Genomic DNA, 22,707 nt, shown 5'->3' with positions numbered 1-22,707 from the left:
CATTTTTTTATTCTAACTTAACCTTTCGTTGACATTTGCTTGACTGATAGATCTCATAGGATATGTAGATTCATTTCCTTCCACTTTAACTCTGTCTCAGGTTGATGCTGGAAGATGGACGTTATATAAAGATACTCAGTGTCTAAAGTAGATTGGTTTTGATATCCTTGATGGCCTGACCTTCCCTCGTCTCTTCTTCCCTCCCCTTCCTTCCACAGATCTACTCATCTGTTTATAAACATACACTTATTGAGTGCATACTGTCTACCAGGTATAGTAGTGAGGGCTGTGTATGATACAGTAATGAACAAGGGGTGTGAGTGTATAAAAATCCTATTTGCATAGAGTATGGTGTAGTGAGAAATACAGACAAAACATGTAAAGAAAGTAATTGTAAATTGTAGTAAATCCTAGGATGGGAACCAGCAAAATTATGGGTTGTCTTTAGCTTCCGTTACTACCTGGTTCTGCAGTGAGTATTGTTTATATTACCATCATAATGTAAACTGTTTATTGACTTTCTGTTTTCAGAATTGATTTGTAGACAAAGAAGAGAAAGTTGTAGATCAGAAAATAAATGTCATACACCTGTAGGACATAAAAGTAATGCCAAAGGTGGATTAATGTGAGGTAGCCAGATATGCTGGAACTCAGATTCCTCATCATATACTGAGGTAGGTGGTGGGAAGTTAAAAGTTTACATTTTACAGAGGGAAAAAAACCAGAAGTTAATGTAAATTAGTTTAAATTAATAAAGATAACCATTAGAAAAATCAGAGTAAACTGTAACTCAATAAAATTGGGAAGAAAAGAGATTTATGAACAAAATTTCTCACCTTTTATGGAGAGAGACTCAAAATGTATTTAAAGATTTAAATAAATCTGGATGTATATCTGGAGGAAACTTTAATTCAAAAAGATACATGCACCTCAGTGTTCATAGCAGCACTATTTACAGTAGCCAAGACATGGAAGCAACCTAAATGTCCCATTAACACACGACTGGATAAAGAAGACTGAATACTACCCAGCCGTGAAAGAGAGTAAGATAAGGCCATTTGCAGCAACATGGATGGACCTGGAGATCGTCATACTAAGTGAAGTAAGCCAGAAAGAGAAAGAAAAATACCGTAAGATATCACTTGTATGTGGAATCTAAAAAAAAAAATAAAACAAAAACCTGTAAGTGAACTTACTTTCAAAACAAAGACAGACTCACAGACATAGAAAACGAACTTATGGTTACCAGAGGGGAAAGGGAGTAGGGAGGGATAAATTTGGAGCTTAGGATTTGTAGATACTACTATATATAAAGTAGATAAACAACAAGGTCCTACTGTATAGCGCAGGGAACTATATTCAGTACCTTGTAATGTATATATACATAAATGAGTCACTGTGCTGTACACCAGAAATTAACCCAACATTATAAATCAACTATACTTTAATAAAAAAAAATACTTAGGTAAATTGAGAAAGAAATACTTATTCTTATATAAATTTACATTTATTGACGCTTTCTGTGTACCAGGCCCCATTCTAAGGAGCTGAGGTACAGCTGTGAACAGACAAGGGAAAATTTACTGTTCTCATGGGGTCTTCATTCTAGTAAAGGGCACTGACAATAAACAGAACAGAGGAGTGAAACAAATTGCATATTATATGGTAGTAAATGTTATGAAGAAATAATTCAGAGTTAATGGAGATTAATTTTAGTGATTAGGAGTTAAATAATTTAGAGTTATGGAGGTAACCATTAGAATTAAAAGGAGAATGGTCAAAAGTAGTTATCTCCAAGGAGGAGGACTCAGTGGAGAAAGACTTTTACTTTTTATCATTTGAATTTTTGTTTCTACATGCGTATGTTACTCATTTAATAGTAATATTAAGTGTCATAGGTTAAATATATTAATAACACATAGTATTGCGTGGACACTAAATATATTTGGTTCCAAATATGCTTATAATTTTTTAATATTACTATTTAAATGAAGAGTCATAACATCAAGTAAAATAACAGTTTATATTCACTAGGATGGCTGTAATAAAAAAGATGTACAGTAACAAGTGTTGGTGAGGATGTGGAAAAACTGGGCCCCTCATGGGTTGCTGCTAAGAATGTGTAATGTTGCCGATGCTTTGGAAAAACAGTTTGATGTTCCCTTAAAAAGTTAAAAAGTTTTTATATTGCCCAAACAGTTCCACTCTATACCCAAGAAAATTGCAAACATTTATTTGTCCATATAAAAACTTGCACACAAATGTTTATGGTAGGATTATTCATACATCTTATTGGCTCCTCTTCCTCTGCCTGCCTTTAAAACACTGTGTATCCCTTAGAGCTCTGCCTCAAACACGTTCCTGTCTCCTGTTTTACTTTCCACGGGCAACCCCACCCACAGCCATTGTTTCACAGCTGGTTTCAGCTATTACCTATTTTAAATAGGTACTTAGTTTCGTTTAGGTTTTCTCAATCAATATTCCCAACTCTGGCTTCTCCCTTGGGCTGCAGACTTATATGACCAACTACTTAGTGTGCATATCTGCCAAGATTTCCCATAGGCAGCTCAACGGCTCTAACTAAACATATTTTCCCTAAAATATGTCCCTCTCCTCCTGTGTGCCCTATGCTGACAGAATTCATTTTGATTCCTCCTTTTCATTCCTCTATTCAACTTCCATTGACCAGTCACTGTGCACCATCAATTCTTACCTTCCTAATATATTTCATTTCCATCTCTACAGCTGCAAACTCACCCTGTGTGAACAGTACCATCACAGCAGTCTCCTAAACAGCCTCCTTGCCTATTCAGTCTTGTCTCTTTTCAATCTGTTGATGATCCTTAATTTTCTCAACCCCAGTATGTTTAAGGGACATGACACATCATCATCATCAATAAAAGCAGTTCATTTTGATACATATTTTCAAATTGAGGGTGGGGGACATGAGGCTGGAGGGTCATTTTTCATTTGATAACAGCCCCAAATTCTAATACCCTCTGTTTTCTCCCTCCACATTCACTGAGAATCAAGATAATTTCTCTATATTACGTGCTTTTTCATTTTTGTTTCAGCATCTTTAATTGATATACAATTCATAAACCACAAAATCCACCATTTTAAGGTGCACAATTTGGTAATTTTTAGTATATTCACAGTGTTGTACAACCATACCATAAAATACCTAATTGCAGACTGTTTTCATCACTGCAAAAAGAAACCTAAAAGCCTATAAGCAGTCATTGCCCTTCTCCCACTCCCCAGGCTTGCATATATACGGTCAGCTCACTTGTGACAGAAGTGCAGAGGGGACACAGTGGAGAGAGGAAGGCAGTCACGCTCCCACAGCGGGAGACCCAGACGAACCCTGGCCCGAGATGGACATACTAAGTGCAGTCAGCAAGCAAGAGAAAGAAAAATACCAATAAAACGTACAAAGAAGGAGTTGTCTTGGAGAGAGAGTCGGAGTACCAGGAGAGTATCAGACCCAGGCGAGAGTTCAGGATAGAAGTGTCCAGTAGTGTCAACGGCAGTAGAAGTAAAGAGAATCCACTGAATTTGGCTATAAGGAAACCATCCTGGCTTGATTCTAGAAGTGGTGGTGGGAGTTTTTTAGTATCTAGAGCCTTGGCTTAGGCCGTCACACCATTTCTGTTGGGTATTTTTATACCCCCTTCCCCAAAATAGTTTTATTGTTTTGTCCTGATTATAAAAACAGTATGTGTTCATAGAAAAAGATTATGATATGGAGAAGAAGTGAGATCACCACCCAGAATCTTACTACCCAGAGTAGTACATCCTGTTGTAATGTTAAAAAAAGACAAACTTAGGTGGAATCTGTGTTCATAACTTTTTCTTTTTTCTCTTTGGTTTGACAGTAGATCACAAATACCTTTCTCTGTTGTTAAGTATAGAGCCACAGCATCATTTGTAATGAAATGGTGTGTTGGTTTTCTAGATCTGCTGTACCGAATTACCACAGACCTGATGACAAAGAACAACAGACATTTATTCTCACAGTTCTGGAGGCAAGAAGTCCAAAATCAGTGTAGGTAGCTGCTTGCCCTTTCTGAAGGCCAGAGCTAGAGAGAATCCTTCATTGCCTCTTCTTGGCTTCTGGTGTCTCCTGGCAATCCTTGGCATTCCTTAGCTTGTAACTGCATCACTCCGATCTCTGCCTCCGTTTTCTCGTGATCTTAATGTGTGTCTCAGCGACTGAATCGCTCTTTCCTCACAGAGACAACAGTCATTGGATTTCGGGCCTAACGTAATTCAGTATAAACTCAACTTGGTTATATCTGCAAATACTTGATTTCCAAACAAGGTTACCTTCTGGGGTTCCTAGTGGACATGAATTTTGGGGGGATACTGTTCAACCTCTTAGATGTTGTGCAGATAGTGTTTTATACTTGTGCCTTAACATACATAGCCAGTGCCCGATTGTTGGGCGCTTAGATTGTAATTTTTCACCATTATGAACGTAATAGGGGCAGGGATAACACATGCAGAACGTAGGTGGCTCAGCTGGGCACCTTTTGGTACCCCTTGCCCCATCTTAACCGTGAATGGACGCGTGCAGCAACCCAGGCCTGAGGTGAACATGCTTGCTAGGCCCAGACCCTTGAGGACGAAATGTGTGGGTTGCCTTCAGATAAGCCACGAAGACCTGCAGATTGAGGATGGGCGCGGCTTAGAGCAGTGCAGGAGGGGGACGATGAGTACCATTTGTGCCCTTGAGACCAGTGGTGGCTGTTGTTTGTTCTGGTAACCTTCCTCCTCTGGGTCCCCTCAAGAGCAGAGGCCTGTGCGAATCCTGGAGAAGCTGCTTCCTGTCCCCCTGTGGGGAGGTAACTGCAGTGCAAGGCGTGGCTGCGGCAGGCATGAAGATGTCCGTCCAGGTCTGCTGTTGTGGGAGCGTGACTGCCTCACTCTCTCCACTGTGTCGCCTTTGTACTTCTGTCACAAATGAGCCATCTGTATATGTATTGGTCTATAATTACTTTATAATTATAAAAATAATTCATATTTGTGTTAAAATCTCAGTCAGTGCAGGAAAGAAAAATGAAAACCCACCTTTCCCCATGAATTTTTGTATTCCTCTTTTTATGAATTTAGAAGTGTCTTTGTCTTGTATCTCTTTTCTTATCGCTACTTACAGACTTAACTTTATTCTTTTTAATAGCAGCACAGTATTCCCATAATTATATAGGCTATTACCAGAGTCTTGTTATTTCAAAGAATTCTGCAGCTGATTCTTACTCAGTTTTCCCACTTGTGTGAAAACACATGTAAGATGAATTCCTAGACATGTGATAACTGACATTTATTGAAGATCTACCAGGAACCAGATATTTTATACTTACTCACTGATTTGATCTTTTAAACCATCTGTTGAGGAAGATAAGCCCATTTCATGGATGAGGATACTGAGGCTTAAAGAGATTTATTTATTTGTTGAAAGCTATATGTGTAAGTGGTGGAGCTGAATCAGCCCAAGCTTTTCCTTCAAATTATAACACGACTGAGCCTCAGGATCACAGTAAGAATTACTTTACACGGGCCTGGTTAGGATGAAATGTGCTTAAGGTCTGTGTGTTGCATTTTTGTTCTGCACATTTTTACACACCTGTAGAGAAGATTTCAGGTCACATTTTTTGTTTTCATACTTGAGCAGAGTGTTACTAATACGCTCTAGTACAGGGGGCAACAGAGTTAGGGAGGATAATGTAAAAACTACTGTGTCTATATGTTCTGAGCACTGTTCCTTTTTGATTTGTAAGTGTATTTTTAACTTTTGCCATTCCTCTTCATTTGGGGAGTTTTAAAAAAATGACTTAATTGTTTTAACAATAAACCTAGTCCTTTTAAATATTGTCTTGTATATCTTTAAAAAAAATCTTTGCTTATATGTCACCAAAACTGAATTAATTTTAGTTTTCTTGACTTTTTTGAGAAACATTGTGCCTTCTCTTGATAGGGAAACCCAGCATTTTAAGGCTTTCAGTCTGTTTTTGAGTTAAGAATGCTCCTTTGGTTAAATTGAAGAGCTCTAAAAATTGTACATTTTTATGGAAGTATGGAAGCATGAACAATTGATGTTGGAACTGTGTTGTTAGTAAACACCAAATTTAAGATAAACTAGGTTTCTGGTAATGTTCTTATCAGAATTAGACTCTAGGAAGTTTTTTAAAACCTAAATCTGGACAAACTTGCAGAAATTTAAATGTGCTGGTATTTTAAAGCATTAAAAAAATCAAAATGCAGGATAAAACAACTCATTTTAAATATTTGGTAGGTCTCTGGTTATGATACTAACTTGACAGATTAATTTAATAGAGATTTTTCAGTTTTGAGAGCATATATGTACCTATAGGCATAATATTTTCTGCATAGGATTGCTCTGTATGTGTATGAGTTAAATTTTTTTTTCTTAGAAGATGAGGGGCATTAGTCTGTTCCTGTTGAGCTTATGCTGTTATCTTGGAATTAAGATTTAGCCACAGAATTTCCTAGTTTTATTCATGCAGGAAGAACAGTTTGTTTTTTAAAAGTTGATATCTTCACCATTCATTCGGTAGGTTACTTTATGATTTTCAGGGTAAAATATTAGAGGATAAAAATACAGAGAAGGAGGTTGTCAATTTATGGAATTTCGTTGCAATTTAAAAATAGAGTTTATTAACATAAGGGAAATGATAAAAAGGATTTCATTATGTTTGTCTTAATTGCATTTAGTTGCATTTTCATAAACTAATTTCAAGATTACCATCACTTTCTGAATGTATAAGAACCATCTTAATGAGTTTTACTTAGATTTAGGTTAAGTTGTGGAGTCAGCAAACATTGCATAATGGATTTGTATCAGGCACTACACTAGGTTTTGGAGATAAGACATTGCTTTGCCTTTAAGGAAATAGTTACTTAACTAATATGTAGTAAGTGTATTTTTAAAAGCCCCTGTTTCCATAAGAGGGGCACCTAAATTGGACTGAGGGAATTAAGGGATTGTGACTATTTAACTGAGTTTGGAAGAATGAGTAGTGAGCCAGTTGATGGGGAAGAGGAAGGTCATGGAAGCAAGAGAGAGCATGGGATTTCAGAAAATTGCAGGCACTTGATCATGGTTGTCACAGGGAGAAGGAGAGTGACTAAGAAGAAACCTGTCTTTAGAGAGGTAGGCAGGGCCCAAATCATGAAAAGTCTTACATGCACTGCCAAGGAATTTAGATTCTTATTCTGGGACGCCATCAAAGGAAGTATGTAGGTGTGTGTGATTATGTCATGTTTAAATTTTAGAGCAGTGGTTGTTAAACTTTTTTTATTTCAGTATCCCTTTACACTCATACAAATTACTGAAGACTCCAAATAGCTTTTGTTTATGTAGGCTCTGTCTGTTACTATTTACCATATTAGAAAGTAGAAGAGATTTTTAAAACATGTGAGTACAAGTACACATTCCATTAGCTGTCAGTGGGATAATCCCTCATGTCATGTAGCCTCAGGAAAACACTACTGTACGTTGTGAGAATGTACAGTGAAAAAGCCAGTGTCATAGTATTATGAAAATAGTTTTGCTCTCATGGGCCTCCTGAGGGGTTCTCTTTAGACCCCTCTGTGTCATCTTTGGGGCTTGGGGGTAACAGGGAGCTTGACTCACTTGGAGAATCATATTAGAAGATTATTCTGGCGGTGGTGTTGAGAATTGTTTAGAACTTTCAAAAAGAAACACATTTTAAATTGTGATCCAGTATGCACGTGTGTGCATATGCACACCTGAAACAGAAGTGTCAGGAAACAATACTGTGTTAGTTATCTCTTGTATAAAAAGTTATCTCAAACCTTACTGGATTGAAAAAGCAGACACTGTCTCACAATTCTTAGAAGAGTGTAGCTGAGTGGTTCTGGCTCAGGGTATTTCACGAGGTTGCAGTCAAGGTGTCATCTGAGTGTGCGGACATCGGAAGGCTTGACCGGGGTTGGAGGATCCTTTCCGAGCCATCTCCCGTGGCTCTTGGCAGGAGGCCTCAGTTCCTCATTGTGTGGCACTCTCTGTAGGGTAGCATGATTACCTTTACAACATGGTAGCCAGCTCCCCGCAAAGCGAGTGATCCGAGATAATGACCAAGAAAGAAGCCCCAGTGTCTTTTATGAGTTAGTCTTGGAGATGATACATCATTGGAAGCAAATCATTTAAGTCTAATGCACATTCAGAGGAAGAGGAATTTTGCTTCCCCCCTTGAAGGGAGGGAGTATCAAAGATTTACAAAGGTACCTTGAAACTACAACAGATGCTTGTCAGGAGAGTGAGTCTTCCAGGATTTCTTATTCCCTGCATGCTCTAAATGCAAGGCCCTGACTGCTGTTAACCTGGGCCATTTCTGAGGTTTGTGTTTGCAGCAAGCCACCTTGAGGGATGAGGTAATGTCTCGCATTGGGAGAGGTCAGACTTACTTATTGCTTTCTGCAGAAGTGGCGAATTCCCTAAACTCAGTGTTCCTCAGCAAACCCACTGCGTGTGTAGCATCTGTCTGGGCCCCGTTGTGTCACCTGGTAGGACTTGAGGGTAACAAGCTGCTCATACTGCTGGCTGTGCTGTGAGTAATAAGTTCTTTGTCTCTGACCCAGGACAGTCATGTGTTCTGTCTGATGAGCAGAGGGAGAAGGTTTGAAATAACCACAACGGATTCTAGGTAGGGGCTAACTAAGGGACATGGGGGACTCGGGCCACATTATGGGCTCAAGCTGAGCAGCTGCACGATGTTTTCCAGCAGCAGTCGGGCTCCAGGTACATAATCAGTGAAGGTGTTTCCTTTGGATTAATCAGGGGCAGGGGAGTTTGGAATGTGAAATTATTTTTTTGAACTTTTTTGGTGTAGTTTATGTACAATAAACTGAACATTTAAAAATGACTATAGTTTGGTAAGTTCTGACCTGTATGTGCCTGGGAAGCCTCACCTCAGTCAGGACAGCGAACGTTTTCGTCGCCCCAAGTTTCCTCTCAGCCCCTCATTACCTGTGCATCCCTCAGCCCCAACCCCGGGCGCGTACTGATTGACTTTCTGTCATAATAGATTCTTTTAGAATTTTATATAAATGGAGTCATACAGCTTAACCTTCTTTATTTTGTCAAAATTCTTTTTTGTCAGCTATTCAAAGTGCAGGAATTATTGTGTTTGTGGGTCTGGGAAATTTTTTAAGGAAATTAATTTTCTTTAAACACTATCTTCCCTGAAGTTGCCATTAGAAGAAGCTAGCGTGAGGGCTTCAGATAGAGCTGGTGAGTTTTCTTCTTTTGTTGTAGGAATGAATGTAGTTCTGAAAGTAACAAAGGCTCCACGTGCAAGTGACATGTGGGGCCTGAAAGCGGCTCAGACAGTGTGCGCACCTGCTAATGCTGAAAACTGGATGTGGAGTTTTGTTTCTGGATCTTAGCCTATTTAGTGTGATTTTGTTACTTGACTAAATGAAGATGCAGTTTTGCACAAAAGCACAGTTGGGAATTCTTTTCTTGAATGTGGCAGTTTAAAGAGGGCCTGATTCCCGAGACTCTGAATTATTACTCTTTATTTTGTTAGTTTTACTTACTTGGTTCTTTTGCACACCATCTTTTAAAAAAGACGTTCTCCTCAATAGAGAGATAAATGTGATTGTTTAAGCTTTACACCCAGGAAAACCTAAGATGTGCCTTAAACTTTAAGTTTAGGGTGCTGGATTAACAGGACACCCTGCCTTAAAATTGTGGAAGCCTTTAATACCCTGTGGACAACTGAGATGTCAATGGCAGCAGAGTAAAGAGTAGTTAAGAGCCTCCAGGGCACCTAATTCAGAGCTTGCCCCTACCACTCAATAGCTGTTTTACTTTGGGTAAGTCGCTTAGCACCTATAGGGTCTTACTTTCTTCATCTATGTTGTAGGGTGCTTATAAATATTAAATTAAATCTTATAAAATTCTTAGCGCAGTGCCTGACACTGTATGTTAGCTTTGTTATCATTCAAGGGATTCTGGGTAATGAATAGCTCTCTCATTTAAAGAAATACTCAGATTACTTAAAATAAGAAACTTTGCAACCCTCTGATCTTGAAATAGAATTCACTTGAACAAGTAGTATGTAGATTATTACTTGTCATCTACCTTACAGTCCAGATTAATCGTGGGAAGAAGGAGTTTTTACTTCTGAGCTCAGTTAGTTGTGGGAGGGAATTTCCTAATATTACTCACAGAGTATTGCAATTTCCGAACTTGCTGTACTGTTGCTATTTCTGAGACAGAAGGTTCAGGCTCTGTATATTTCCTGGCCTGCCTGTTGTTACCTGAGGGCGATCTTTACAGGATCACTAAAGTGGAGGTGAGACTGCCGGTATCTTCCTATTTATGAAGATCTTTAACCTGTTCGAGTTTGACTAGAATATAAAGACCCTTTAAAATCTTGGTTTTGACCATGTGATTTACTTGGATTGCATTTTCAATGAAGAAACACTTGTAAGAATAAACTCTATGTAACAGTGGCTTTTTGGAAAATATTATTTAATATGGTGAAAACTGTATTTGACCTAAGGCAATTCTTTGGTAGACTGATACTAGGAAACCACAGAGATCTAGTTTAGATCTGTATTGATTTATGTTTGAGAGAAGTGTAGAAAGTAGATTGGTGTTTTTAAATTTTGTCTTAATTATTCTTCTTGTAGAATATGAACATATTTTCTTCTTAAAAATTTCAAGTTTTTGTGTATTATGAGTACAAATCTTTATAAATGAAGCTGAAGCCTCCACAAGCATTTTCCCCCAGCCTTAGAAGGCAAATCCCCTTCCCCTCTAACCACTGCTGTTTCAAATCTGGCATTTCCCAGGTAGGAATTCTTTATGTATTTTGCATACAGATCTTTATACATGTGTTAGATACATTTTTCACCTAGGTTTTTGTTTTTCTTTTAATTTTTGGTGTATTTTGTCATTTTGACATAATGCATTAGTTGTTTTTTGCTTTATGGTTTTTGCTCTTTTTTGTGTGTGTGGTCGGAGGTAATTAGGTTTATTTATTTATTCTTAGAGGAGGTAGTGGGGATTGAACTCAGGACCGTCAGCATGTTAAACATGTGCTCTACCTCTTGAACTATACCCTCCCCTCAACCTATACCCTCCCCCCTGTTTTTTATTTAAGAAGTCCTACCTTAATTCAAGTTCACAAGGGTATTCGCCTAAGTGAATTTTATAGTACATTTAATAGTTTTAAAATTTATATCTTTAATGTACATGGAATTTATTTCTGTGTACTGTGTGAAGTAGGGCTGTAACTTATTTTTTTCCAAGAGCAGCAGTTCAAACTCATTTATTGAATGATTTGTCTTTTCCTCTCTGTTATACAGTGTTACTTTTAGCATATACTAAACTCACTCATATATAATTTAGAGTCTGTCCCTGAACCAGAACTATACAGTTTTAATTGCTATAGCTTTAAATGGCTCTGAGTCATTATGAGAAATCTTAGGGGTCAGATGTGGTTTTGGAGTCTAGATTTTTCCCGATAATGCCCAGTGGGCATTAGGCAGTTTCCTGTAATCATACACATTGTTTTCCCAATTAAGTGCATGAGTAATCACACTAGGTGAGATACATATAAACAGTAAGTGACCTCAGATCAGGTCCAGTTTTGCTGCTAAATGAATTAATAAGAAGAAAAAAAACCCTTATTCTCAGAGGCTTAAAAAATGTTTTTGTATCGCAAGTAAAGTTAATGGATCTGTAATTTGTCTTACTTTTTAGCAGATATCTTCCTTTGTTCTTCTACTTCAGATTGCTTTGATGGTTGTTGTGCCTTTACTCTTCCATTTGAATTTGAGTCAGCTTGTTGAGTTATGTGAAGAATTCCTGTACAGAGTTTCGTTGGCAGGTAGAGTAGTTGGGGAAGAACTGACACCCTCGCAGTGCCTGTTTTCTCATCCATGAACATGGATAACTTTCCTTTTGTTCAGGGAAGTTCTACAGTTTTTCCAAAACTTCTTGCACATTTTTGTTAGATTTATATCAAAGTGTTTTTATGGTTTTGTTGCTGTTGTGAGTGGGAATTTTTTTAAAATGCATTAAAAAATGCATTAAGATTGTTATTACTGATGTGCAGGAAAGCATTGATATTTATTTATTTTCATTTTTCAGTTTTATTAGGTAGAATTATTACAATTTGACTGCACATATACAATGTATTGCATGTAAATACATGATATTTATATATTGATCTGTGTCTAACCAATTTTTTGAGTTTTGTTATTCTAATAACTTGTCAGTTGATAATCCTGGATTTTCCAGTTAGAAAATCATATATTCAAACACTGAGTTTTGTGTTTTTCTTGCCAATCTTCTTATCTGATATATTTCTTTTTCTTTTCCATTTGCTTAGTATGGTTTCAGTATTCAGTTTTGAGACATGTTGAATATTTTTAGAATGGTGTTTACTAAGAAATAAGTTGTGCTGTAAACAAATGCTTGAGTAAATGTAACCGCAGGGGCTCTCCCTCGAGTGGGGACAATGAAAAAGTGTCTGAGAGGGGAAGTGTTTCTTCCTGGAGGAGTTAACGTGTGACCTTTCCATTACAGATATGGTGTAAGCTATTTCTTCACGACTGGACAGCTGAGGACCTGTTATTTCTCATTAGCCTTGAGCAGACTTTACAGCTATAGAGAAATCGCACAGAGTTCCGGATTCTGCTTTCTGTCTTTCCTGGCACTGAAATTCATCTTGCAACCATGTATGGAAGTGCTCGCTCGGTGGGGAAGGTGGAACCAAGCAACCAGAGCCCTGGGCGCTCACCTAGGCTTCCACGTTCCCCTCGCTTGGGTCATCGTCGAACCAACAGTACAGGAGGGAGTTCTGGAAGCAGTGTCGGGGGTGGCAGTGGGAAGACCCTTTCAATGGAGAATATCCAGTCCTTAAATGCTGCCTATGCCACTTCCGGCCCTATGTACCTGAGTGACCATGAAAACGTGGGTTCAGAAACACCTAAAAGCACCATGACGCTTGGCCGTTCTGGAGGACGTCTGCCTTACGGTGTGAGGATGACAGCGATGGGCAGTAGCCCCAACATAGCCAGCAGTGGGGTGGCCAGTGACACCATAGCATTCGGGGAGCATCACCTCCCCCCAGTGAGCATGGCATCCACTGTTCCTCACTCTCTTCGCCAGGCGAGAGACAACACAATCATGGATCTGCAGACACAGCTGAAGGAAGTGTTAAGGGAAAATGATCTCCTACGAAAGGACGTGGAAGTAAAGGAGAGCAAATTGAGTTCTTCCATGAATAGCATCAAGACCTTCTGGAGCCCAGAGCTGAAGAAAGAGCGAGCCCTGAGGAAAGACGAAGCTTCCAAAATCACTGTTTGGAAGGAACAGTACAGAGTTGTGCAGGAGGAAAACCAGGTTGGTGTCATGTGTGTATTTACCTTTCTGTATTCTGTGTGTCAGTGAAACTGAATTCATGTATATAAATGAAATGAGCCATTCTTTTTCTTTTCTTTTTTAGGTTTTTTCCCTTCTTGTTCATTTATTTTCCTTTTTCCTGTTTTTCTTAGTGTTTTATGGCCTCCATTTCTCAGCCTTTTCCAGATTGGTCTTGTGCCTTTTATTCTGGTTGCTGTATCTGCTTGCTCCCCCCAATTCTAGCTCATTTCTTTTCCCTGGCTTCTCTTTCCCTTCCTGTCTTTTCTTTCAGCATGTATTATCTTTGTTTAATTCTTGTGAGTATATAATTTTGCCACATGCTCTAAGATCCATTATCAGAATTATTCAGGCTATTGTAACTTAAGTGTGGGATGTAGCATTAAGATTTACCATAGTAAATGGTAAAAAAGTCAATCTTAAAAAAAATCACAAGGCAAGTCAACATGTTGACAGTACAGAATGGAAATTAATTTTAAAAAGTTAATATTGATGATATAAAATTTATTAAGTACCAACAATAAGTAGCAGTTCTTTCTGTTGACACTTATGAAAGTTTAACCTCAGGATGCTTTTTTTTTTTTTAAGTTTTTTAATTCCTCATATTTAAGGATTTAAGGTGGAAGAAAGGCATCTTGGTATGTATAAAATTTAAAGTGGGTTTTGGTAGAAGTTGAGTGTTAAGTTGAGGTTAGTGAGTTTATCATTGAATTTAGCCTCCAGTGTACCTTTTTGGTGATACTGAAAATATGCCTATTACCAAGAAGTTTTTTGTCATCAAGCAACTTGGAAATGTCCATTTTAACTAGGAAAAAATTATTGGCTTACTTCTTTATTTTCAAATAATTCAGGCCTAATTATGGCTGTGCTTTTAAAAGCTGTATGGATAAAAAGCGATGACAGTAACCTTTCTAATCATCAAGCTACATCCAAAGACAAAATATTTGAATCTTCCAAAAAGTCTGTGGTGGGGACTGAGCACTTGAGTCCAGCAGAGGTGACACAGTCCCCAGAGCTGCGATGCCAGAAAAACCATATGTGCTGAAGGAGGGCGAGCGCTGCCATGTCGAGATTCCACCCCTTGCCCTAATTAAACACCAATGCTGGCAGGAATGCAGTCTTCCTGCACCCACTGTAATTACCACACAATCCTAAAATTGTATAACTTTGGTCCAAAAAGCGAAGGGTACAATTTTAAAGTAAAGTGAAATACTGCAGTGAGATCTAGAGAATGGAGAATGCTAATGAACAGATTACAGTGAGCCAGCCGTGGGCCCTAATTAAGCTGTGCGTTCTGACACCCTCCACGCCCTCAGAGGCCGGAGCTTTCCACTTCACAAAGAAGATTGGTTTAATAGGATTTACAGTAATTAAACAAATTTCCCCATTTCAGTTTGAGATTGGGGATTTAGATGCATCCTAAATGTTTGATCTGATTGGGCCACAGAGATCTCAGTCTAGAATCCTGTCAAATGTAAAAACACATTTGCTTAGAATTGCCTAATGTGTATGGCTCATTATTGTGAAGTCCTTTTAGAAGATTGTGTTTCTAACATAAATATCCAGCTGTTTTCATATTCCATGCTCCTTTTGTTACCAAATTTTCAAATACTGATGGAGAAACGGAACGATGTATGTTTTAACAGGAAAGGCCTTTTCTTTTCCTTTTTTTAAATTGAGAATGAAGGTTTTTGGTGTATGTTTACTTGATGAAGAATGAAAATCCAGCTGTGAGGTTGGTTGAATTGCAGAGTTAGGCTTTGGATGCCTTATGTTTTTTGTATTATTCTAACTCGCATCTGGTAAGATACTGTCATACTTTTAGTTTTGATTATTATGCCTTGTAATATTTCTATGTGTTGAGTTTAACTGGAAGCTTACTTTAAAAATAATTAATTTAAACCACTTTCATTGGAATTTTGTGTGATCAGATTACTTTTTTTTTTTAATACTACAGTGTGGCAAGTGCATTTAATGTTTTGCTTCGTGTATTTTTTTCTTTTTGGAGTCTGACTTTATTGGGGATTCTGATTTTGGGATTTTAATTTTATTTATTTAGTGATCAAGAGAGTTTCAAGTTTAGAAATTCAAAAAGATAAACTTATCCTCTGTAAATCTTTGTTTTTACCCTTTATTCTCACTGTTTGGACACTGGTAACTGTTAACATTTTAATAATTTTAGGTTGTACCTTGATTTGGCACATGGTAAAAGTTATTATTTGAATTTAAATAAACATCATGAGGTTGCTAATTGTTTCACTGTCAGTGAAGTCTGATCTTAAAATCTGGGATTTCTGTCTTGGACTGTTTAACTCTTCTTTTTGATAATTCTATTTTAACACAGAGCTGGATTATGAATGATTATTCAGAATATTGTGGATAACTTGATAGTCTAGTCTGTTTTCCATGTAGATCTCATCTTTTTTGGTGTTCCAGAAATGGGATGTGTCAAAGGTGCTATGTGGAGTGTCCTGAGAAAATTTAATCAAATATAAAATAGATACGCACCTTTTGGGGAGTTAATCATTTTGAGAAGCAAAATTTGTTCATTGTGTGGCTTACAGAACTTTAAGCAACCCGTTCATTAGATTTTGTCGTGTGCGAAGGTACATAAATGGATATAGGAAATTGGCGTTTTGTGGAGCTGGTGAGTTTGCTTATCTGGAATGTAGTGGAGTATTATGAAAAATGATCCAGGGAATCTAATAAAAAATGTTGTGCAAAGATCTGACAGGGCTTATTTGTGAGGAAATAAGAGAATTTGCCAGAGAATTGCAGTCTCTTTTTTTTCACCCCTCTCTTGCATTTCACATTGCAATCTAATGTGGGATTTCATCTCCGTGATAGAGTTGGTTTTATGGGTTTGCTAATTTATAGAAACTTTGCAGAGGCCAGCTTAAATATGAGTTGGGAAGCCCATGTTTTATTTTCTTGTGCAAAAGAAACCAGAAAATGAACTTAGTTTTTAGTTACATTAATATTGATCAAAGGACGTCATTCCTTTTTAAAGTCACGCCGCCCCGGAACTTGATGTCATGCTGCAGGTGCTCTGCCCAGAAGAGTGTTGGAGGGGCCTGGAAACTGTGCTTTATACCAAGTGGTTGGGGGAACTGCAAAGAAGAGACTCGTGACATTTTAGTCACACTCTGTGTTTTCAGTGGGCAGCCATGGAGAAGGAAGTTTTTCCCCTTTCTTTCTTTTTTTGGTATTTTTTTGGAAGGCCAGTACTGGAAAAACAAGTACAGATATTAAGGTTTTAGATTCTGGCTCCTGGAGGAATGTATTTCCTAAGAGAGCTATATCCGTTTGATGAAGACTCAGTTTCACGGCATAGAATTGGTTCCTGGGAGGCCAGGCTGCCTCTGCCTCGGGTGGAGGGCTCTGGGTCTTTGAACGCCAGAGTGCGTGAAGCAGGTTCTGAGAGAGCACTTAATTGGGGGCACTGAGTACCCCTCCTCCTTCCCTCTTCTATAGCTCCTTGCCTTGCTTCCTCCCTCTCTCCTTTTATGACAGTTTTATTGAGATATGATTTAATTCATCCTTTAAAAGTGTATGATCTTTTTCTTTCTTAATCTGACTTATTCAAAGAAGAATTTGAAGAAAGTAACAGGAAGTTGCCCTATGGAGTAGGGGAGTGAATGACATAAAAACATTTGTTCAGGAGCAGTTTTTGTTGCTCATCAGCAGAGAGGATTGAAGGCAGGTAGGCAGGCAGGAAAAAAGAGTTTGTTGCAGAAAGCCTGGATTTATGTGGGTAATAGGAATGGAGAGGAAGGTGCACATCCATGAGATATTTTCAAAGAAATACTTGGATGTAGACTGATGGCAAGAGAGACGTCTATGATGAACCGTGGTGTTGAAATTGAGGAAATGTTTTTGCCATTGATGATAAATGGATAGAGATTAGAAAGTGGAACTAAATTTGAAGTAAGAAACGGTGAATTTCGTTTTAATTGTTTGAGCAGAAGTTTTTCTTAAGCATTTTGAAAAGAGACTAACGGCTGACTGTGACTCTAGATACCTGCATGTGGTTGTTACTGTATGTATGTTTGTTAATGTTGGAAGCTTTATTGATCTCGTTAATTTATTATCACAATGTCTCTGCTTGTGGGAGTAAGGGAGAGATCATTGAATGGTACATGATTTCTATGTGTTTTCTCACCCAGCTATTTTTGTGTTTTGGTCTTCTATCTTTGTTATGGTATTTTTCTTTGAAGGCAGATTCTTCTTGAGGGCACAACTTGAGTGACTCTCGGTTAGTGAAAAGTCACTATTCATTAAGAAAGGCAAATGCTTATATTCCTGTGATAAAAGAACTTCTCCTAATGGATGTCCTTAATTTTGTTTTGGTTAATAACAAACTCACTGCAGATCATGCACCTCTGCTTGATGAATTTGGAGTAAATTTATCAAAGGGAAATATTGCGAAAATGTGCTTTCAGCGAGGAAATGATTAACTTTGTATTGAAAAATGTTCTGTTCTTCCCTTATGGACAAGATTAGAAACCTTTTATGGACTGTATTTTTCTCATTTTCTGTGCTGCCATGTGCATCTCTCAGAATACTTGGTTTTTTTTCTGGAGTTGGAAAGTTAGTCTTTAACATAGATCTGCTCATTTTATTTTTCCGTATTATCAGCAATAATGCTTATTGAAACTGCCTCCCTTTCTCTTTGTTCTGGCAGTCTTTCCTACCTAATAGTTTCATCGTTAAGTTCTGTTGCATTTTGACAATTAGTGGAGGATACTTGGTTGGAATGATACCTGTCTAGCTTAATTTCAACTGTGAGACCTTGTAGGCTGTGAAAGTGAGAAATAATTCAGCCTTGATGTGTGTGCTGTACCATCCCTTAACAGTGGCTGGTGGCTCATTCAAGAGTGTGTGATGTGCAGGGATCTATTTTGCTTTGAATGCAGACTTCCTGGAGAACTGTTCTGATTTTGGACAAGCTCTCAGGCACTCAGGTATGATTCTTTTTAGCAGCAGTTCTCAAGCTTTTTGGCCTCTGGATGGTCGTACACTTGTAAAAATTTTTAAGGAACCTCAAGTGGCTTTTGTTTATCAACATTTGCCATATTAGAGACTAAAATAGAAATTTAAAAAATATTTATTAGTATATTTCAAAATTATAACAAATGCATTAAATGTTAACCTAAAGAACATTTTAAATGACATATAGTTTTGCCAGTCTCTTCAGTGTCTGGCGTAATAGAAGACAGATGACTCTCACATCTGCTTTTGCTTTCAGTAGTCTGTTGCAATTTGTTGTTTGGTTTGAAGTGTATGAAGAAGATCAGGCATCATATAAATATTTAACGTAATTGGAAAAGGCAGGAATATTTTAGAAGCCTTTTCAGATAATTGTGGATATTTTTGAAACCACACCAAAATTTGACAGGTGGTAGTTTTTTTTTTTAACACTTTATTGAGGTATGGTTTATATGCCATAATACTCATCTAAAGTATACAATTCAGTGATTTTTTTTAAAGTAAATTTACAGAGAGGTGTGCAATCGTGACCATAATCCAGTGTTAGAACACTTTCATCAGAGAGTGGTAGTTTCTTAAAAGTTAGTGCAGTGTGGAATCTGAAATCCTATCAGTGAGCCTTCCATACGTTGTTACATTGAAATGAACCGGTCTGTTTTGCACTTGGAACAGATCTTTTGCCTGTGGAGGATGTGCATCTGTAATACGTATGCCTTCTCCTGCTTTTGTAACACTGTGTGTTGGTCATTTGGAAAGTATTGGTTCATTGAGTTATACAGGTCTGCCAAATGTTGATACATTTCATTAGACCACATTAAACAGATTCATTCATTAATACTGCTTCCTGTCTCCTTAGAGAAGCCTTTTTAAGTATTGGTAACTTAAACTCACCAGTTGGGAGATACTGAGTTTTGCTTGAAATGTCAAATTTTATCACTGGCAAGAAGTATTGTTGATTACTGTCTTTGAGTTGATAGGTTGGTTTCATTAATTTTTGAGAAAAATCCAGCCATATTCTTGAGACTGAATAGTCATTGGTTGTGAGTTCAGTCTTTTAAATGAAAATGGTGCTCACTGAGACAGCCCAGCATGTTCCAGTCTGCAGCGCAGGTGCTATATGTCTCTTTGCAGATGTCAGTTGGGAAAGAGAGACCTGATTAATGGGACTCTGGTAAGAGTTTGTTGCTAAGGGTCTTGACTAGTTTATTCTTTAGCTGTAATATCCCTCCCTGTTCACTATAGTAATAAAACATGGTCTTTGACATCAGCAAGGCTTTTGCTTCTTCACCATGGTTTAGGAAATTATACTGTTTCTTCAGTAACCGTGAGTGATGGAAAGAGACTGGATAAAAGCCTAATAGGTCAAAATTCAGCTCAGACAATATTAAATAATAGAAAGCGTTCCTGTTCTAGAAAGCCGGAAAAGTACTTCAAAGTTTTGGAATGAGTTTATCCATGTGCATTGAATAAAAATTCCTGCTTTGAGATCTATCGTTAATGGTTTTAGTTGTGCATTCTCAGATATTAACTGGGATTAGAGATCCCCCCCTCCCTCTTTTTGGCAAGCTATGAAAGTGTTCATCTATTTTTAAGTACTAATTTTAATGTTTAATATTTAACATTGTTGATTTAACTAATATTGAGCACTTCCTTTGTACCATTGTATTTTTCTGATGAACTGCCCTAACTGGAAGTAAAGCTGAAAGCAATGTGAAAAGTTTATAAGGGTATGGTAAATCACTTCCTTGAATTTTTGGCTCCGGAATTAACATTAACATTAAAGTGCCTAGTGATTTAGAGGATCTGTGTGAAGAATACATACATTTTCTCCAGGATTGTTCTTTTCACTCGGTGTCTTACTTTGTAGGGTAAAACGGATGTGAGGATAATAGACTTCTAGAAATACACAGTAACCCCTTAGTAGAAGGGTCAGTGAAAGAAAGAGCAACAGGTTGAAAAAGGTCAGAAGATCCTGTTGCTGCTTGTTGTTTGTTGACAGCATGTAATTCTCTGTCCTTAGAGAGGTTCCTGGGGTGGCTGTCTTAGCCAGCAGTTAAGATTCGCTAACCAGTGAATGGTTTCCTTATTGAATGTTCTGTGGTAAGGATTCCTCTTTGTCTCATCAATTACCCAGTTTTTACTGTGAAGAAATTAAAAAAGGAAAAAGACATATTGATGAATTTTTGGTTGTAATTTCTGTCTACACTAATTTTTAATTTTGTTCACTCTCTCGAAGTCACTTAATATTCTTAACCCTAAAGAAAGAGAACTTAAGTTCTTCAAAATCACTGCATATTTTAAAGATTATCTTGTGAGCAGTGCTTGAACATTATAATTTGTTGCCCTGAGAAAGAGAGCAAATCATCAAGAATTTCTTGACGGTGGGAACCTGTCTGTATGACCATTGCTTAACTATTAGAAAGCACTGTAAAATCTGGAAAAACTGAGAGCTCAGTTTTAAAGAATAAGAATATTGCCAGGCAACACATATCAAGCCGCTCTCATGGAAGTTTTTATTTAGCTTTTTTTTACCTACTTTATGCTGGAGAAGTAATACCCAGTAAGCTTGAAGTAGGGAGCTGTTGTTGAGTGTAGAGCCCATGGTCTGGGCGCCTTCTGCTGTGTACGCAGAGGCCTGTTGTTTTCTGTTTCATTTTGATTTCGTTTTTAAATTCTCTGAATGGTTAAAAAAAAAAAAAAAGATATGTATTTTTATTTTCTGATACTGCCAGCAAAGATATGAGAAGAAACTGTCACCGGTTTATCACAAGATACACTTTTTGCCCTAGAGCAGGGATTAGGACAAGTTATTAACCTCTTAAGTCTTCCTACATGCTGTAAAATTTTGTAATGAAAAACCTTTGTCCTTCATTTTCATAGTATCTTAAAAGCATAACTAAAGGAAATATTTTTCAGGTTAAATTTCTTCATTATTTATATTGAGTTCTTTTTCTACGTTTCATGAAATCTAGGAAGAGATATGTGTCTGTAATTAAGGTATTTTCATTGTCAAAAATATAAATAAAGTTATGTTATAGTTTAACAGTTTGGGTAAAGAATTTTGGACAGATATTTATATATATATATTGTTCTTTGTAAACCAGTATCATTCCTGTTACTGGTCTGAGATAACAGTATTAAAATGAAAGCAAAACTGCTTTGATGGCTGTTCACAGATAAATCTTTGTTCAAGCATAGTATTTTTAATTTTTTTACACAGTTGCACTCTTTACATTATTAATGTCCTACAACAGTCACTTTATTTCAAAGAAAAATGTTTTTTGAGAGCTATGTGAAAATTGTTGTTTAGTATTTTAAATCTAGTTGAGAAAGTAGAAGAATATATTCAGAAAGTGTTCTTAGTTTTGATTATCTTTCATAGATTTGATAATCTGAGAAATTAGTAGCTTATTCTTACCAGATGGTGTAGGAACTTAGAATAGGTGCCAGGTTCTTAGGAGAGAAGCATACTTTAGTGAGTTCCAGTCTTTCCTGTCCTGTAGTTCATGGGATATATTTCTTGTTCAACGTGAAACACGTTACCCATGGTGCAGAGCGTTTGCAAGAGATAGAGCAGGTAAAAGAAAATCTGCTTAAATAGTAGTAGCTAAATTTCTCTTCGTACTTTTGGTGGTAGGTACTTGTTTTCAAAAGTAGTGTATTTGTTCTCAATTGTGGGAAAGTTGTGGAAATACTGGCTGCTAGAATAATTTGGAGACAGAAGGCATTTCTTGGATTTAGGGTGGAGGGGGCCCAGGATTGCTAGATACCCTGCAATGGGTAGGATAGCCCTGCGTTGAAGCCTTCTCCCTCATTCCATGTGATTTCCAGATGTCTTGCCAAAAATTTGTGTAGGTGAAAAATCTGTTTATAATGACCTGAGCCCAGATCTTAACTGTGTAAACGTGCATAAACACATTAGCGGTTTTTGAGTAGCTTCAGTATACACTGAATTTGCTAGCATTGGGAGTGTCGTGTAAGTTGTTGTAAGACTGTACTTCATTTTGTTTGAAACTTTATGTAGAGTTTTAATCATTTTAGAAAATGACTGGAGCAGCATTGCATAGTGGGCCAGTGCACCCACCAAGCAGCCTCTGTTTGCACGTGGATGTCTTTTGGAGAAGCTGTGTCGCAGCATCTCACATGTTAACATAGGTATTCTATCATCATAAAACTCTTTTATCTTTCTTTCATAGAGCATTGTATTAAGTTTTTTTTATTGCATGGAGAGTGGGCTTATTATCTGTGAATTTCATTTTATGATAATAAAGGGCACATTACAAAATATTTGT

At 37.4% G+C, this 22,707-nt stretch overlaps 1 protein-coding gene across 14 annotated transcripts in view; it reads left to right on the top strand.

Moving 5' to 3' along the window:
- Positions 1-22,707, top strand: part of ERC1 (ELKS/RAB6-interacting/CAST family member 1) — a 289,429-nt gene that overhangs the window by 10,299 nt on the left and 256,423 nt on the right. For 13 of the 14 annotated variants that reach the window (XR_010377761.1, XM_064478870.1, XM_064478865.1 and 10 more), the window contains one exon: positions 12,590-13,408. Coding sequence is in view for 13 of the 14 variants with exons in the window: in XM_064478870.1 (XP_064334940.1) it covers positions 12,740-13,408 (669 nt within the window). In the remaining variant the exon portion in view is untranslated. Of the gene's footprint in view, positions 1-12,589; positions 13,409-22,707 lie in introns of those variants that run through there. The other variant, XM_064478873.1, reaches the window with a different exon arrangement.

Source organism: Camelus dromedarius, chromosome 25, assembly GCF_036321535.1.
Source record: "Camelus dromedarius isolate mCamDro1 chromosome 25, mCamDro1.pat, whole genome shotgun sequence".
Lineage (NCBI taxonomy): Eukaryota > Metazoa > Chordata > Mammalia > Artiodactyla > Camelidae > Camelus > Camelus dromedarius.
The sequence above is the reverse complement of the archived record's forward strand: the minus strand, read 5'-3'. Positions and strand labels throughout refer to the sequence as shown.